General features: G+C 45.5%; 1 protein-coding gene across 5 annotated transcripts in view; it reads right to left on the minus strand.

The window, feature by feature from the left end:
• Positions 1 to 19,841, minus strand: part of mynn (myoneurin) — a 467,776-nt gene that overhangs the window by 19,026 nt on the left and 428,909 nt on the right. For 4 of the 5 annotated variants that reach the window (XM_063045227.1, XM_063045224.1, XM_063045222.1 and 1 more), the window contains one exon: positions 8,299 to 8,382. The exons of the other annotated variant lie outside the window; for it this stretch is intronic. In XM_063045227.1, coding sequence (XP_062901297.1) covers positions 8,299 to 8,382 — 84 coding nt within the window. The remainder of the gene's footprint in view (positions 1 to 8,298; positions 8,383 to 19,841) is intronic. 5 annotated transcript variants of the gene reach the window in all.

The following is a 19,841-nucleotide window of genomic DNA, read 5'->3' on the forward strand; positions in this document are numbered from 1 at the left end:
AAATGTGAAGAGGCCTTTCAGTTGCTGAAGGAGCTGCTGACACAAGTTCCTGTGCTGGCTTTTGCAAACCCCCGATCGCCAAATGTACTGCATATGGATGCCAGCAGAGAGGGTTCAAGGGGTGTTCTGTATCAGGATCAGGGCACAAGGTTGAGACCTATTGTAATTGTCAGCCGGAGTCTGTCACCCTCTGAGAAAAACTATCCCACGCACAAGTTGGAGTTCCTGGCACTGAAGTGGGCTGTGTTGGATAAGTTAAGTGACTATCTCTATGGTGCCAAGTTTGAGATGAGGACGGACAGCAATCCCCTCACTTATATCCTGACCTCAGCGAAATTGGATACCACAGGCCACTGGTGGTTGGCGGCGTTATCTGCCTATGATTTCAGCCTGAAGTAGGAACATTGATGCTGAGTGCGAGAGCGTTCCTGCCCCGGGAGTGAAAGCCATGTGCAAGTTTTCCATCACAGTGAAGGCAGAGGAAAGGCAAGGCTAAGATCGAGCAGCAATCAATTGGGAGTTTCTGACGACGCCATTCCACGAGCTTACTGCAACCTGACTGCTCTGAAGACAAACCAGTTGCCGGAATTGAGTCCTGGGGATGTGGCAGCTGCTCAGCGAGATGACCTGGGCACTGGTACCATTTGGTCAGTGGTCAAAAAGGAGACATGGCCCAAGTGGCGAGGACGAAACACGCTGCAGTGCCTCCATACTGAGAGAATGGCCCAGATTGGAGTTGAGGAACCAGATCCTATACCGGATCATGTCACCTCCGGACCAGCCTCGGCGTTCCCAGCTGGTTCTGCCTGAGAGGTATTGGAGGATTGTGTTGAAGTCACTTCATGATGATTCTGGACATTTGGGGGTTGACGAGACCTATGCATTACTCAGAGATTGCCCCGAATGAAGCTGGAGGTCAAAGTGTACTGCAAGTAGTGCATTCGATGCATACGGAGGAAGATGCTGCCTACGAGGGCCGCTCCGTTGTCCCACTTGCAGAGTGCAGGGTCACTTGACTCTGTGTGTATGGATTTCCTGTCAATAGAGCCAGATGCCAGCAACATGGTGAATGTCTTGGTCATTATGGATCACACCATCAGATATGTGGAAGCTTTCCCTACCAAGGATCAGAGGGAGTCCACGGTGGCCAAAGTGTTCTGGGAGAAGTATTTCATGTATTACAGCCTCCCCAGGCAGATACAGAGTGATCAGGGATGGGATTTCGAGAGTAGGCTCATCCATCAGTTACTGAGCATGCTTGGAGTCGAGAAGTTGAGGACGATGCCTTATCATCCACAGGGTGATCCCCAGCCTGAGAAGTTCAATCGGACCTTGCTAGACATGCTCGGGACCTTGGAGATCAGCAAAAAGAACAAGTGGAGTCAACATATTGGACATTTGATCCACTGCTACAATTGTACACAGAATGAAGCTACGGGGTACTTGCCATATTATCTGATATTTGGACACAAGGCGAGGTTGCCCATTGACCTCTGTTTTGGGACTGATGAGGAAGATCTACCATCGAAGATTTATCTGAAATATGTGTTTGATATCAGAAGGGAGCTGAAAAAGGCTGAGGTCGCAGCTGCCAAGCAGAATCAAGGAAACAAGAGGAGGCATGATCAAAAGGTTAGCTTCTCCCAACTCATATCTGGAGACCATCCTCATAAAGAATCTGGGAAGCATAAGTTGGCTGACTGCTGGACGGCTACGCCTTATGTAGTGGAGAGTCAAATGTCAAATATACCAGTTTTCCAGGTGAAACCACAGGATGGGAATGGATCTGTCAAGATTATCCATTGGAACCACCTTCTGCCTCTGGGACAAGAAGTACACGTTGACCCAGAGCCTGACTTGGACCCTACACCTAGTAAGAGGAGTCTGCAGCAATGTGGAGAGACTGAAGGACCAGCAGCAGGAAAGATCAGACTGGCCCCGCCCCTGAATGGGGCACAGACTCAGAGGGTGAGGAAATGGGGGTGTGGTATATGCTGCTTTTTGCTAACACCCCATTAAGTGAGGAAGAGATTCCTAACCCTACTTACGCTGGCAGCTGAAATCGGGAGGACTATCTGTGGACAGGCAGGGTTTCAGCTGGACCATGAAAGGGATGAAGTGGAGCTCAGCCAAGTAGCAGAGGGATCCGAGTTGCAAGAGGGCACGAGTGAAAGACGGGGGGAAGCCTTGCCATATAGACCAGAAGTATCCCATGGAGTGTCTGAAACTGAAGAAGTAGATCATGGGTTAAGGGGTCTCAAAGAATTAGGTGACCTCCAGATACGCTGGCCTATGTAGCACTGGGGGAACAGAGTGCTACGGCTCTCTCCCAGTGAGATATGTCACTACCATTTACAAATGGATTGGAGGTGCTGACGTCACAAAATTCCTTTGAAAATGGTGATGTTAAGATGAGGTGACAAATGATTTCAAGGTCATGAGGACATGACTATTTTGGTGGGGGCGGGGAGAGTGCAATGCCTTGGTTCATATTTTTACCATTATGCTGTGCATATTTCATTTTGTGTTGTTCTGTATTTCATTTTGGCAGTTCTGCGAGAGCTGCTTGTTTTCAGCTTATATTTGGGTTATTGTTGAAGATGAGAGATGAGGAGAAATGTGTGCCATCCAATTAGGATGATCGAATTGAAGGGGAGGTTTCTCTGGTGAGGGGCACTAAGGTTGGGCTAGTATTTTTTTTTGGTTCGAAAGGAGATGGACAGGGAAGACGCCAGAGAGAAGAGGTTGTAGGATTCGACCCGGAGCGTGAGTGTGATTCGACAAAGCCCAGGGTGAGATCGATTGGGGAATCACTGAGCTCCAATTTGTGCACATTAGACTATTTCATCAAAATGGGCCTTTTTCTTTGTTCTTTTCTTTACTAACCCTTTAGTCAAATTAAGAATTATAAAGACAAATCTTTTAACTGTACGCAGGATACTGTCTGTTATTTCGAGGCACTAATTTGCAACAAGGCAGCGAATTAGGCGCTGTTGTGCAGGAGGGAAGGAGGGAGAAGAGGAATGCGGTAGTCATAGGGGATTCCATAGTCAGGGGAACAGACAGGAGGTTCTGTGAGCCTGATAGATACACCCGCATGGTGTGTTGCCTCCCAGGTGCCAGGGTACGGGATGTCTCGGATCGGGTCCAGAATATTCTGAAGGGAGAGGACGAGCAGCCAGCTGTCTTGGTATATGTTGGTACCAATGACATAGATAGGAAAAGGGAGGAGGTCCTGAAGAGAGATTTCCAGGAGTTAGGAAGGAAGCTGAGAAGCAGGACCTCCAGGGTAGTAATCTCAGGATTGCGCCCTGTGTCACGTGCTAGTGAAGGCAAGAATAGTAGGATCAGGCAGATGAATGTGTGGCCGAGAGACTGGTGCAGGGGGAAGGGCTTCAGATTCTTGGATCATTGGGATCTCTTCTGGGGGAAGTATGACCTGTTCAAAAAGGATGGGTTACACCTGAAGGGGACCAATATCCTGGCGGGAAGGTTTAATAGAGCTGTTCGGGAGGGTTTAAACTCATTTGGCAGGGGGATGGGAACCAGAATGATATAGCGGAGGAGGGGGGGGACACAGAAATAAATCGAAGATAGTGAGCAGTAAAGATGTCAGAAAAGACAGGCAGGTGATAGGGCAAATTTGCAGGCAGTGGGATGAGCTGCAGTGCAACAAAGTTGCGGTGAAATCAAAGCGAAAAGTACCAAATACTGGTCTTAAGGTGTTATACTTAAATGCACGCAGCTTAAGGAATAAGGTGGATGATCTTGTCGTACAGCTACAGATTGGCAGGTATGATATTGTAGCCATCACTGAGACGTGGCTAAAGGATGCATGTCTCTGGGAGCTGAACGTCCAAGGATACAGGGTGTATCAGAAGGATAGGAAGGTATGCAGAGGGGGAGGCGTGACTTTATTGGTAAAAAATGATATTAAATCATTAGAAAGAGGTGATATAGGATCGAAAGGTACAGGATCTTTATGGGTTGAGCTAAGAAATCGCAGGGGTAAAAGGACCCTGATGGCAGTTATATACAGGCCTCCAAACAGCTGCAGTGATGTGGACTACAAATTACAATAGGAAATAGAAAAGGCTTGTCAGAAGGGTAGTGTTATGATAATTGTGGGGGATTTTAACATGGAGTGGATTGGGAAAATCAGGCCGGCACTGGATCTCAAGAGAGAGAATTTGTAGAATGTCTACGAGATGGCTTTTTAAAACAGCTTGTTGTTGAGCCCACTAGGGGATCGGCTGTACTGGATTGGGTATTGTGTAACGAACCAGAGGTGATTAGAGAGAATGAGGTGAAGGAACCCTTAGGAGACAGTGATCATAACATGATTGAGTTCACTGTGAAATTTGAGAAAGAGAAGCCGAAATCCAATGTGTTGGTATTTCAGTGGAGTAAAGGAAATTACAGTGGCCAAAGTTGACTGGAAAGGAACACTAGCGGAAAGGATGGCAGAGCAGCAGTGGCTGGAGTTTATGCAAGAAGTAAGGAAGTTGCAAGACAGTTCTTTCCCAAAAAAGAAGAAATTTTCGGAAGGGAAAAGGATGCAACCATGGCTGACAAGAGAAGTCAAAGCCAAAGTTAAAGCAAAGGAGAGGGCATACAAGGAAGTAAAAATTAGTGGGAAGACAGATGACTGGGAAGTTTTTAAAAGCTTACAAAAGGAAACTAAGAGGGAAAAGATGAACTCTGAAAGGAAGCTAGCAAATAATATCAAAGAGGATATTAAAAGCTTTTTCAAGTATATAAAGAGTAAAAGACAGGTGAGAGTAGATATAGGACTGATAGAAAATGGTGCTGGAGAAATTGTAATGGGAGATAAGGAGATGGCAGAGGAACTGAACAAGTATTTTGCATCAGTCTTCACTGAGGAAGACATCAGCATTATACCAGACACTCAAGGGTGTCAGGGAAGAGAAGTGTGCACAGTCACAGTTACGACAGAGAAAGTACTCAGGAAGCTGAATAGTCTAAGGGTAGATAAATCTCCCAGACCAGATGGAATGCACCCTTGTGTTCTGAAGGAAGTAGCTGTGGAGATTGTGGAGGCATTAGCAATGACCTTTCAAAAGTCAATAGATTCTGCCATGGTTCTGGAGGACAGGAAGATTGTAAATGTCACTCCGCTACTTAAGAAGGGGGCAAGGAAGCAAAACGGAAGTTAAAGACCTGTTAGCTTGACATCGGTGGTTGGGAAGTTGTTGGAGTCGATTGTCATGGATGAGGTTACGGAGTACCTGTAGGCATATGACAAGATAGGCAGAACTCAGCATGGTTTCCTTAAAGGAAAATCCTGCCTGACAAATCCATTGTAATTTTTTTGAGGAAATTACAAGTAGGCTAGACAATGGAGATGCAGTGGATCTTGTGTTTTCAGAAGGCCTTTGACAAGGTGCCGCACATGAAGCTGCTAAACAAGATAAGAGCCCATGGAATTACGGGAAAGTTACATACGTCAAGTCAAGTCACTTTTTATTGTCATTTCAACCATAACTGCTGGCACAGAACACAGTAAAAATGAGACAACGTTTTCCAGGAACTGCTACATGAAACAATACAAAAACTACATTGAACTACCTAAGAAAAAACACAAAAACTACACTACAGACCTATCCAGGACTGCATAAAGTGCAGGCACTACAATAAATAATAAACAAGACAGTAGGCCCAGTAAAGGGTATAGTAGGTTGTTGTCAAGCCAGGCTCTGGGTATTGAGGAGTCTGATGGCTTGGAGGAAGAAACTGTTACATAGTCTGGTCGTGAGAGCCCAAATGCTTTGGTGCCTTTTTCCAGATGGCAGAAGGGAGAAGAGTTTATATGAGGGGTGCGTGGAGTCCTTCATAATGCTGTTTGCTTTGCGGATGCAGTGTGTAGTGTAAATGTCTGTGATGGCAGGAAGAGAGACCCCAGTGATCTTCTCAGCTGACCTCACTAGCCGCTACAGGGTCTTGCAATCCGAGATGGTGCAATTTCTGAACCAGGCTGTGATGCAGCTGCTCAGGATGCTCTCAATACAACCTCTCTAGAATGTAGTGAGGATGGGGGATGGGAGATGGACTTTTCTCAGCCTTCACAGAAAGTAGAGACGCTGCTGCGCTTTCTTTGCTATGGAGCTGGTACCAGGTGAACACCAAGAAATTTGGTGCTCTTAACGATCTCTTCGGAGGAGTCGTCGATGTTCAGCGGAGAATGGTCGCTCCGTGTCCTCCTGAAGTCAACAACCATCTCTTTTATTTTGTTTACATTCAGAGACAGGTTGTTGGCTCTGCACCAGTCTGTTAGCCACTGCACCTCCTCTCTGTATGCTGACTCATCCTTCTTGCTGATGAGACCCACCACGGTCGTGTCATCGGCGAACTTGATGATGTGGTTCGAGCTGTGTATTGCAGCACAGTCGTGGGTCAGCAGAGTGAACAGCAGTGGACTGAGCACACAGCCCTGCGGGGCCCCCGTGCTCAGTGTGATGGTGTTGGAGATGCTGCTTCCAATCCGGACTGACTGAGGTCTCCCAGTCAGGAAGTCTAGGATCCAGTTGCAGAGGGAGGTGTTCAGGCCCAGTAGGCTCAGCTTTCCAATCAGTTTCTGGGGAATGATTGTGGTGAATGCTGAACTGAAGTCTATGAACAGCATTCGAATGTACGTGTCTTTTTTCTCCAAGTGGGTTAAGGATAGAGCGTTGGCTGATTGGCAGGAAACAGAGAGTGGGAATAAAGGGATCCCATTCTGGTTGGCTGCCGGTTATCAGTGGTGTTCCACAGGGGTCCATGTTGGGGCCGCTACTTTTTACCTTGTACATCAACGATTTGAATTATAGAATAAGTGGCTTTGTGGCTAAGTTTGCCAATGATACAAAGATAGGTGGAGGGGCCTGTACTGCTGAGGAAACAGAAAGTCTGCAGAGAGACTTGGATAGATTGGAAGAATGGGCAAAGAAGTGGCAAATGAAATACAATGTTGGGAAGTGTATGGTTATGCACTTTGGTAGAAGAAATAAACGGGCAGACTATTATTTAAATGGGGAGAAAATTCAAAGTTCTGAGATGCAACGGGACTTGGGAGTCCTCATGCAGTATACTCCTAAGGTTAACCTCCAGGTTGAGTCAGTGGTGAAGAAGGCGAGTGCTATGTTGGCATTCATTTCTAGAGGAATAGTTAGTATAGGAGCAGGGATGTGATGTTGAGGCTCTACAAGGCACTGGTAAGACCTCACTTGGAGTATTGTGTGCAATTCTGGGCTCCTTATTTAAGAAAGGATGTGCTGACGTTGGAGAGGGTTCAGAGATGATTCACTAGAATGATTCCGGGAATGAGAGGGTTAACATATGAGGAACGTTTGTCCGCTCTTGGACTGTATTCCTTGGAGTTTAGAAGAATGAGGGGGGACCGCATAGAAACATTTCAAATGTTAAAAGGCATGGACAGAGTGGATGTGGCAAAGTTGTTTCCTATGATGGGGGAGTCTAGTACGAGAGGACATGACTTAAGGATTGAAGGGCGCCCATTCAGAACAGAAATGCGAAGAAATTTTTTTAGCCAGAGGGTGGTGAATCTATGGAATTTGTTGCCACGGGCAGCAGTGGAGGCCAAGTCATTGGGTGTATTTAAGGCAGAGATTGATAGGTATCTGAGTAGCCAGGGCATCAAAGGTTATGGTGAGAAGGCGGGGGAGTGGGACTAAATGGGAGAATGGATCAGCTCATGATAAAATGGCGGAGCAGACTCGATGGGTTGAACGGCTGATTTCTGCTCCTTTGTCTGATGGTCTAATTATACAGGGAGTGTAATTACACTTATTACACAGCATCAAACAAACGGGGGTTTGGGGTGGGACCTCACCTCAATCTCAGAAGTTTGGTGTGGCTGGAGATTGTCTTCCCTAGACTTAAGAAGCTGAGGAAACCAGGGTGTTTCATTGGTGACAATAAAATTACTCTGAACTTTTAAACTCTGATGTAAATGTCTGTGCCGAGTCCATGCATGGGTGTCTGATGGTGCTAATCCACATCATAACAAACCAACAGAAAAACTACAAGATAACTAAGAATATGTGGAGGTACTGGAAATCCAAGCAACACAGGCAAAATGCTAGAGGAACCCAGTAGACCAGGCAGATTCTATGGAGGAGTACAGTCAATTTTTCGGGTCATTTGGTCCTCATTAAGGGCCTTGTCTGAATCGTCGTCTGTACCTTATTCCAAAGATAACTATGTTCTATAAGTTGACCGGTTCTGCTGAATGAGGATTCATAAAATGGCTCCTAGCAATCACAGGGAACAGATTCTTACCTGTATGTGATCGGGTGTGTTTATTCAGCTCTCCTGAAGAAATGAAGCTTTTGTTACACAAGTGACAGCTGTATGGCTTTTCACCTAAGAAAGAAAGAAAGACAGACAAACTAAGGTAAAGAAGACGAAATATCAGAAAGGGCAAAGGAGGAGCTGGTAAGTGTCAGGGAGTGGAAATAGGGCAGAGAATAGACACTGTGGGAAACCGAGTGAGCGAGGAAAGGTTACAGAAAATGGACCCTGTGGGGAGAAGAACGAGTGAGGAAGCACATGGCCTATCAGTGGAATCAAAAGAGCTTCACCAAGAGGGATTTCTCGCAGGTTGGCGGCGGTTATTTAAAAAGGGAGCTTCGAGAGAATTAGTCCATTGTATGTTGCTTATCAGTGGCTATAACTGGAGCACCAATCATGAGTTAAATAGCAGGGAAGGTTCAGGCATAAAAGGCAGACAATGCCTGGCAGAGTGATCAGCGACGTAGTGATCCGAGACAGAGTGGTAGGGATTTGGCTCATTCGGGCTTCAGCAATAATGGGTCGAGGTGAGGTAAGTTAGCTGTGAGGAATAGGGATAGGAAGTATGTCTGTGAGGCTGGTGTTCTGTACTGGGTGTCAGATGTGGGAAGTCCAGGAGACTCCCAGCCTCCTGGATGGCCACATCTGCACCAAGTGTGTCGAGCTGCAGCTCCTTCGGGACCAGGTTAGGGAACTGGAGATGCAGCTTGATGACCTTCGTCTAGTCAGGGAAAGTGAGGAGTTATAGAGAGGAGTTATAGGCAGGTGGTCACACGGGGGCCTCGGGAGACAGATAAGTGGGTAACAGTCGGGAGAGGAAGGGCAGGAGTCAGATACGAGAGAGTACCCCTGTGGCTGTCTCTCTTAATGATAAGTACTCGTGTTACAGTACTGTTGGGGGGCGGGATGGCCTACCTGGGGGAAGCAACAGTGGCCACACCACTGGCACAGAGTCTGGCCCTGTGGCTCAGAAGGGAAGGAGGCAACAGTAACAGGGGACTTTATAGTTAGGGGGCCAGACAGACGGTTCTGTGGATACAGGAAAGAAAAGTGGATGGTAATTTGCCTCCCAGGTGCTAGGGTCTGGGATGTTTCTGATCGCATCCACGATATCTTGAAGTAGGAGGGTGAACAGCCAGAGGTTGTGGTACATATTGGTACCAACGATAGAGGTAGGAAAAGGGAGGAGGTCCTAAAAACAGACCACAGGGAGTTAGGAAGGAAGTTGATGACTTACAGTGGATGGAAAAGTTTGAGCATATAGACATTAAGAAAGAGGATGTGCTGGAGCTTTTGGAAAGCATCAAGTGATAGGTCTTCGGAACCGGACGAGATCTACCCCAGGCTACTGCGGGAGGTGAGGGAGGAGATTGCTGAGCCTCTGGCAATGATCTTTGCTTCATCAATGGGTATGGGGAAGGTTCCAGAGGTTTGGAGGGTTACAGATGTTGTTCCCTTATTCAAGAAAGGGAGTAGAGATAGCCCGGGAAATTATAGACCAGGGAGTCTTACTTCAGTGGTTGGTAAGTTGATGGAAAAGATCCTAAGAGGTAGGATTTATGAACATTTGGAAAGGCATAATATGATTAGGAATAGTCACCATGCCTTTGTCAAAGGCCGGTTGTGCCTTACGAGCCTGATTGAATTTTTTGAGGATGTGACTAAACACGTTGATGAAGGTAGAGCAGTAGATCTAATGTATATGGATTGCAGCAAGGTATTTGATAAGGTACCCCATGCAAGGCTTATTGAGATAGTAAGGAGGCATAGGATCCAAGGGGACATTGCTTTGTGGATCCAGAACTGGCTTTCCCACAGAAGGCAAAGAGTGGTTATAGATGGGTCATATTTTGCATGGAGGTTGGTCACCAGTGCTGTGCCTCAGGGATCTGTTCTGGGGCCCCTTCTCTTTGTGATTTTTATAAATGACCTGGATGAGGAAGTGGAAGGATGGGTCAGTAAATCTCCTGATGACACAAAGGTTGGAGGTGTTGTGGATAGTGTGGAAGGTTGTCAGAGGTTACAGTGGGACATCGATAGGATGCTGAGAAGTGGCAGATGGAGTTCAACCCAGATTAAGTGTGAAGTGGTTCATTTTGGTCGGTCAAATATGACGGCAGAATATAGTATTAATGGTAAGACTCTTGGCAGTGTGGAGTATCAGAGGGATCTTGGGGTTCGAGTCCATAGGACACTCAAAGCTGCTACGCATGTTGACTCAGTGGTTAAGAAGGCATACAGTGTACTGGCCTTTATCAACCGTGGGATTGAGTTCAAGAGCTGAGAGGTAATGTTGCAGCTATGTAGGACCCTGGTCAGACTCCACTTGGAGTACTGTGCTCAGTTCTGGTCACCTCACGACAAAGAGGATGTGGGAACTATAGAAAGTGTGCAGAGGAGATTTACAAGGATGTTGCCTGGATTGGGGAGCATACCTTACGAGAACAGGTTGGGTGAACTTGGCCTTTCCTCCTTAGAGTGACAGAGGATGAGAGGTGACCTGATAGAGGTGTATACGATGATGAGAGGCATTGATCGTGTGGGTAGTCAGAGGCTTTTTAGCAGGGCTGAAATGGATTGGGCACATTTTTAAAGTGCTTGGGAGTAGGTAGAGAGGAGATGTCAGGGGTAAGTTTTTCACGCAGAGAGTGGTGAGTGCGTGGAATAGGCTGCCGACGACGGTGGTGGAGGCGGATACGATAGGGTCTTTAAAGAGACTCCTGGATAGGCACATAGAGCTTAGAAAAATAGAGGGCTGTGGGTAACATAGGTAATTTCTAAAGTAAGTACATGTTCGGCATAGCATTGTCGGCCGAAGGGCCTGTATTGTGCTGTAGGTTTTCTATATTTCTATGAAATAGGGCAGAGAATGGACACTGTGGGAACAAGACTGAGTGAGGAAATGAGAGAGACAATAGACACTGAGGGAAGAGGAGTGAGTGAGGAATGGGACAAGGAATAGAAACTGTAGGAAACAGTGAGTGAGGAATCGGGGCAGACAATGGACACTGAGGGAAGAACAGTGAGTGAGGAATGGGACAAGGAATAGAAACTGTGGGAAACAGTGAGTGAGGAGACGGGGCAGAGAATGGACACTGTGGGAAACAGAGTGTGAGGAAACAGCAGAGAATGGACACTGGGTGTGGCAAGAGTGAAAGGAAACAGAGACGGACAGAAGAAGAGTGTATGAGGAAATGGGGCAGGAAATGCAAACACACAGCATGAGGAAAACAGGACAAATAATGAAAACTGGGAATAAAAAGAGTGAGTGAGGAAATGGAGCAGAGAATTGGCATGGAGAGAACAACAGTTAGTGAGGAAACAAGGCAGAGAATGGAAACTGTGAGAACAAGAGTAAGTGAGGAAATGGGGTAGTGAGCGAACACTGTGGGAACAAAAGTGAATGTTGCAAGGAGTCTGGCTAGCACAGGACTGAGCTCGGCTTACAGGAGATGAATGTGGATGGTGGGGCAGGCAGCTGGCGGAGACAGATTTAAGAGATCATGGGACAGGAGTTAAAGGCTATAACAAGAGGTTAGACAAACCTGGGTTGTTTTCTCTGGAGCAGTGGAGGTTGAGGGGAGATCGGATCGTGGTTATTCAGATCATGAGAGACATAGATAGAGTAGACAGACAGCATCTCTCTCCACAACATCAAAGCATCAAAGTCCAGAGCGCTTGCATAGATGGTGAGTTCAAAGGAGATGAGAGATGCAGATTTCTTAACACAGAGTGCTGGCTGCCTGGAATGCGCTGGGTGGAGCGGGAGAGGAGACAGATATGACAGATATGTTTGAACAACACGATTATTGGCACATAAATGTGTAGAGAATGGGGGTAAAATGTTGGCAGAAAGGATTCATTTTCTTAGGAGTTTAGATGATTAGTTTAATTAATTCAGTGCATCACGGTGAGCTGAAGGACCTTTTCTGAGGTTGGGTTCCAGTGTCAATAGATTTATCAGGGGAGCAGATACAGAAAAAAGTATTTCAACTTACAATAATTTACATCAATTGAACCCACCAGAGAACACGTGAACTAAGTTTAGAAATTCTTCTGAAACACAAGTTACAAAGCAACAGTAGTTTTGTATATATACATATATATTGTCTTACTAAGGCTCAACCAATTCGATTTTCATAGAAACACAGAAACATATTAAACCTACAGCACAATACAGGCCCTTCGGCCCAGAAACTTGTGCCAAACAAGTCCGTACCTTAGAAATTACCAGGCTTACCCATACCCTCTATTTTCCAAGCTTCATGTATCTATCCAAAAGTCTCTTAAAAGACCCTATCTTATCCACCTCCACCACCGTTGCCGGCAGCCTATTCCACGCACTCACCATTCTCGGCATAAAAAACTTACCCCGACATCTCCTCTGTACCTACTCCCCAGCACCTTAAACCTGTGTCCTCTTGTGGCAACAATTTCAGTCCTGGGAAAAAGCCTCTGACTATCCACATGATCAATGCCTCTCATCATCTTATACACCTCTATCAGGTCAGGTCTCATCCTCCGTCGCTCCAAGGAAAAAAGGCCAAGTTCACTCAACCTATTCTCATAAGACATGCTCCCCAATCCAGGCAACATCCTTGTAAATCTCCTCTGCACCCTTTCTATCGTTTCCACATCCTTCCTGTAGTGAGCACATGTCCATAGTACATTTCCCTGCAAAAACATCATCCCAATTCACTCCCTCAAGTTCTAGCCTTATAGCCTCATAATTTGCCCTTCCCCAATTAAAAATTTTCCTGTCTTCTGTGATTCTATCTTTTTCCATGATAATGCTAATGGCCAGGGAGCGGTGGTCACTGTCCCCCAGATGCTCACCCACTGAGAGGTCTGTGACTTGACCCGGTTCATTACTTAGTACTAGATCAAGTATGGCATTCCCACTAGTCGGCCTGTCCATATACTGTGCCAGGAATCCATCCTGGACACACTTAACAAACTCTGCCCGTCTAAACCCTTGGAACTAATTGGGTGCCAATCAATATTAGGGAAATTAAAGTCACCCATGATAACAACGCTGTTATTTTTGCACCTTTCCAAAATCTGCCTCCCTATTTGCTCCTCTGTATCTCTGCTGCTACCAGGGGGCTTATAGAATACCCCCAGTAGAGTAACTGCTCCCTTCCTGTTCCTGACTTCCACCCATACCGACTCAAAAGAGGATCCTGCTATATTACCCACCCTTTCTGTAGCTGTAATAGTATCCCTGCTCAGTAATGCCATCCCTCCTCCCCTTTCCCCCCCTCTCTATCCCTTTTAAAGCACTGAAATCCAGGAATATTGAGAATCTATTCCTGCTCTGGTGCCAGCCAAGTCTCTGTAATGCAAACTACAATCACCAAGGTTCTTTTCCATTGTGAATACTGAAGTATTCATTAAGTACCTCTGCTGTTTCCTCCAGTTCCATACACACTTTCCCACTGTCACACTTGATAGGTCCTATTCTTTCACGTCTTATCCTCTTGTTCTTCACATACTTGTAGAATGACTTGGGGTTTTCCTTAATCCCGCCCACCAAGGGCTTCTCATGGCCGCTTCTGGCTCTCCTAATTTCCTTCTTAAACTCCTTCCTGTTAGCCTTAATCTTCGAGATCTCTAACATTACCAAGTTCTCTGAACCTTTTGTAAGCTTTTCTTTTCTTCTTGACTAGATTTACTACAGCCTTTGTACACAATGGTTCCTGTACCCTACCATAACTTCCTTGTCTCACTGGAACGTACCTATGCAGAACTCCACACAAATATCTCCTGAACATTTGCCACATTTCTTCCGTACTTTTCCCTGAGAACATCTGTTCCCAATTTAAGCTTCCAATTTCCTGCCTGATAGCCTCGTAGTTCTCCGTACTCCAATTAAACACTTTTCTAAATTGTCTGTTCCTATCTCTCTCCAATGCTATTGTAAAGGAGGTAGAATTATGATCACTATCTCCAAAATGCTCTCCCACTGAGAGATCTGACACCTGACCAGGTTCAGTTCCCAATACCACATCAAGTACAGCCTCTCTTCTTGTAGGCTTATCTACATATTGTGTCAAGAAACCTTCCTGAACACAGCTTACAAACTCCACCTCATCTAAACCCCTTGCTCTAGGAAGATGCCAATCGATATTTGGAAAATTAAAATCTCCCATCATGACAACTCTGTTATTATGACACCTTTCCAGGATCTGTTTCCATATCTGCTCCTCGATATCCCTGTTACGATTGGGCGGCCTATAAGAAACACCCAGTAAAGTTATTGACTCCTTCCTGTTCCTAACCTCCACCAACAGAGGCTCCATAGACAATCCCTCCATTTGCTGCAGCCGTGACACTATCAGTGCAATGCCCCCACCTCTTCTGCCTCCCTCCCTGTCCTTTCTGAAACACCTAAAACCCAGCACTTGAAGTAACCGTTCCTGTCCCTGAGCCATCCAAGTCTCTGTAATGACCACTAGATCATAGCTCCAAGTACTGATACATGCTCTAAGCTCATCCACTTTGTTCACAATACTTCTTGCGTTAAAATAGACACATCTCAAACCATCGGTCTGAGCACGTCCCTTCTCTATCACCTGCCTATCCTCCCTCTCGCACTGTCTCCAAGCTTTCTCTATTTGTGAACCAACCGTCTCTTCCCCAGTCACTTCAATTTGGTTCCAACGCCACAACAATTCTAGTTTAAACTCTCCCCAGTAGCCTTCGCAAACCTCCCCGCCAGGATGTTGGTCCCCCTGGGATTCAAGTGCAACTAATCCTTTATGTACAGGTCACACCTGCCCCAAAAGAGGTCCCAATGATCCAGAAATCTGAATCCCTGCCCCCTGCTCCAATCCCTCAGCCACGCATTTATCCTCCACCTCACTCTATTCCTATACTCACTGTCGCATGACACAGGCTGTAATCCTGAGATTACTACCTTTACGGTCCTGCTTCTCAACTTTCTTCCTAACTCCCTCTAGTCTTTTTTCAGGACCTCTTCCCTTTTCCTACCTATGTCATTGGTACCAATATGTACCATTTCCTCTGGCTGTTCTTCCACTGCAGGATATCTTGGACGCGCTCTGAAACATCCCAGACCCTAGCACCTGGGAGGCAAACTACCATCTGAGTTGCTTTCCTGTCTGACTCCCTAACTATAGAGACCCCTATCACTACTGCCTTCCTCTTCCTTTCCCTACCTTTCTGAGCCACAGGGCCGCACTCTGTGTCAGAGGCACGGCCACTGTCGCTTTCCCCAGGTCGGCTGTCCCCCCCAACAGTACTCAAACAGGAGTACTTATTCTCAAGGGGTACAGCCACAGGGGTACTCTCTAGTACCTGACTCTTCCCCTTCTTTCTCCTGACTGTTGTGGTGCTTGTCCTTATCCAGCCTCCAGCACCCCTATAGCATGGCCAAGAAAGCACACTAGCACCCCTACACAATGTGTGTATGGGCACTTTATTTCAATGCCCATAGTATTCGAAACAAGGTTAGTGAACTTGTGGTTCAAATCAGTACAAAGGGGCATGATTTAGTGGCTATTACAGAGACGTGGTTACAGGGTGGAGAGGATTGGGAATGAAATAGCCAAGGATATCAGGTAATACGTAAGGATAGGCAGGAAGGTAAGGGAGGTCGGGTAGCACTCTTAATTAAGGATGCGATCAGGGCAATAGTGAGAGACGATATAAGTTCTAAGGAGCAGAATGTTGAATCCATCTGGGTAGAGATTAGGAATAGTAAAGGGAAAAAATTCACTGGTGGGAGTTGTCTATCGGTCACTGAATAATAACATTACGGTGTTTGTAGGTATGAGACATGAATTAGCTAAGATAGGCTGGCAAATGATACTTAAAGGGTTGACGGTGGATATGCAATGGCAAGCATTTAAAGATCGCATGGATGAACTACAACAATTGTTCATCCCAGTTTGGCAAAAGAATAAACCAGGAAAGGTAGTGCACCAGTGGCTGACAAGGGAAATTAGGGATAGTATCAATTCCAAAGAAGAAACGTACAAATTAGCCAGAAAAAGCAGCACACCTGAGGACTGGGAGAAATTCAGAATCCAGCAGAGGAGGACAAAGGGCTTAATTAGGAAAGGGAAAAAAGATTATGAGAGAAAGCTGGCAGGGAACATAAAAACTGACTGTAAAAGCTTTTATAGATATGTGAAAAGAAAAAGATTGGTTAAGACAAATGTCGGTCCCTTACAGTCAGAAACAGGTGAATTGATCATGGGGAACAAGGACATGGCAGACCAACTGAATAGCTACTTTGGTTCTGTCTTCACTAAGGAGGACATAAATAATCTTCCGGAAATAGTAGGGGACCGAGGGTCTAGTGAGATGGAGGAACTGAGGGAAATACATGTTAGTAGGGAAGTGGTGTTAGGTAAATTGAAGGGATTAAAGGCAGATAAATCCCCAGGGCCAGATGGTCTGCATCCCAGAGTGCTTAAGGAAGTGGCCAAAGAAATAGTGGATGCATTAGTGATAATTTTTCAAAACTCTTTAGATTCTGGACTAGTTCCTGAGGATTGGAGGGTGACTAATGTAACCCCGCTGAGAAACCAGAGAATTATAGACCAGTAAGCCTGACATCGGTGGTGGGGAAAATGCTAGAGTCAGTTATCAAAGATGTGATAACAGCACATTTGGAAAGCGGTGAAATCATCGGACAAAGTCAGCATGGACTTGTGAAAGGAAAGTCATGTCTGACGAATTTCATAGAATTTTTTGAGGATGTAACTAGAATAGTGGATAGGGGAGAACCAGTGGATGTGGTATATTTGGATTTTCAAAAGGCTTTTGACAAGGTCCCACACAGGAGATTAGTGGAATAAACGGGACCTTTTCAGAATGGCAGGCAGTGACTAGTGGGGTACCGCAAGGCTCAGCGCTGGGACCCCAGTTGTTTACAATATATATAAATGACTTAGGCGAGGGAATTAAATGCAGCATCTCCAAGTTTGCAAATGACACCAAGCTGGGCGGCAGTGTTAGCTGTGAGGAGGATGCTAAGAGGATGCAGGGTGACTTGGATAGGTTAGGTGACTAGGCAAGTTCATAGCAGATGCAATTTAATGTGGATAAATGTGAGGTTATCTACTTTGGTGGCAAGAACAGGAAAACAGATTATTATCTGAATGGTGGCCGATTAAGAAAAGGGGAGGTGCAATGAGACCTGGGTGTTATTGTACACCAGTCATTGAAAGTGGGCATGCAGGTACAGCAGGAGGTGAAAAAGGCGAATGGTATGCTGGCATTCTTAGCAAGAGGATTCGAGTACAGGAGCAGGGAGGTACTACAGCAGTTGTACAAGGCTTGGTGAGACCACACCTGGAGTATTGTGTGCAGTTTTGCTCCCTTAATCTGTGTAAAGACATTCTTGTCATAGAGGGAGTACAAAGAAGGTTCACCAGATTGATTCCTGGGATGGCAGGACTTTCATATGATGAAAGACTGGATCGACTAGGCTTATACTCTCTGGAATTTAGAAGATTGAGGGGGGATCTGATTGAAACATATGAAATCCTAAAGGGATTGGACTAAGCTAGAATCGTTCCCGATGTTGGGGAAGTCCAGAACGAGGGGTCATAGTTTGAGGATAAAGGGGAAGCCTTTTAGGACCGAGATGAGGAAAAACTTCTTCACACAGAGAGTGGTGAATCTGTGGAATTCTCTGCCACAGGAAACAGTTGAGGCCAGTTCATTGGCTATATTTAAGAGGGAGTTAGATATGGCCCTTGTGGCTAAAGGGATCGGGGGTATGGACAGAAGGCAGGTACAGGGTTCTGAGTTGGATGATCAGCCATGATCATACTGAATGGCCGTGCAGGCTTGAAGGGCCTAATGGCCTACTCCTGCACCTATTTTCTATGTTTCTAATATGGCAGGGGGATGGGAACCCACACAGAAAAGAAGAGGGAATTGATGCAGAGACCAAAGCTAGAGTTAGTGAAGAAAAAAGTAAGAGTAGAGTGCCTATAAGTAAAAAGCAAAAATTGCATAGGTCACTAGATTCTAAAAGGACAATGAGTACAAGGGCACTTTATCTAAATGCCCGTAGTATTAGAAACAAGGTTAGTGAACTTGTGGCACAGATCAGTACCAAGGCATATGATTTAGTGGCCATTACAGAAACCCGGCTGCAAGATGGAGATGACTGGAATTAAATATCCAGGGTATCAGGTAATACGGAAAGATAGGCAGGAAGGCAAAGGAGGTGGGGTGGTGCTCTTAATTAAGGATGAGATCAGGGCGATTGTGAGAGACGATATAAGTTCTAAGCAGCAGAATGTTGAGACCATCTGGGTAGAGATTAAGAACAGTAAAAGGAAAAAAAAAATCACCGGTGGATGTGATCTACAGGCCACCTAATAAAAATATTGCAGTGGCAGAGGCTATTAACTGAGAAATAACTGAGACTTGTAAGAACGGAACGGCAGTTGTCATGGTGGATTTTAACTTCCATATAGATTGGGTGAATCAGGTTGGTTAAGGAAGTCCTGAGGAGGACTTCATAGAATGCATCTGTGATGGCTTTCTTGTGCAGAATGTTAGTGAACCGACAAGGGAAAATGCTATCTTAGATCTAATCCTGTGCAATGAGACAGATAAGATTAATGATCTTGTAGTCAGGGATCCTCTTGGAAAGAGTGATCATAGTATGATTCAATTTTGCATACAGATGGAGGATGAAATAGTTAGATCTAAAACTAGTGTATTATGCTGGATCAAGGGAGGAGTTGGCTAATGTGGATTGGGAGCACAGACTATTTGGTAGGACAATTGAGGAACAGTGCAATACTTTCAAAGAGATTCTTCACAGTGCTCAACAAAAGTATATTCCAGTCAAAAGTAAGGACAGTAAGTGTGGGGACAGCCAGCCTTGGATGACTAAGGAAATAAAAGATAGTATCAAATTAAAAGCTCGTGTACAAAGTTGCAAAGAGTAGTGGGAGACTGGAGGATTGGGAAAACTTTAAAAAGCAACAAAGAACAACTAAACAAGAAATAAGGAAAGGGAAGATAGAGAATGAAAGTAAATTAGCACAAAATATAAAAACAGATAGCAGAAGTTTTTATAAATATATAAAGCAGAAGAGGGTGGCTAAAGTCAACATAGGTCCCTTGGAAAACGAGAAGGGGAAATTAATATTGGGCGATAAGGAAATGGCTGAGGCATTGAACGACTATTTTGTGTCGGTCTTCATGGTGGAGGACATGACTAGTATGCCAAAGAATGATGTTCTGGACGAAATGGGAGGTGAGGATCTTGATAAAATCACTGTCACTAAAGAGACAGTGATGAGCAAACTAGAGGGCCTGAAGGTAGATAAGTCCCCTGGTCCTGATGGGATCCATCCCAGGGTACTGAGGGAATTGCGGGAGGATATAGTAGACGTGTTGGTAATCACTTACCAAAACTCTCTAAACTCTGGGCAGGTCTCGGCGGATTGGAAGACAGCAAATGTTATGCCACTTTTTAAAAAAGGATGTAGGCAAGAGACGGGCAACTATAGGCCAGTTAGCTTAACATCTGT

This window comes from Mobula hypostoma, chromosome 4 (genome assembly GCF_963921235.1).
Source record: "Mobula hypostoma chromosome 4, sMobHyp1.1, whole genome shotgun sequence".
Taxonomy (NCBI): Eukaryota; Metazoa; Chordata; class Chondrichthyes; order Myliobatiformes; family Myliobatidae; genus Mobula; species Mobula hypostoma.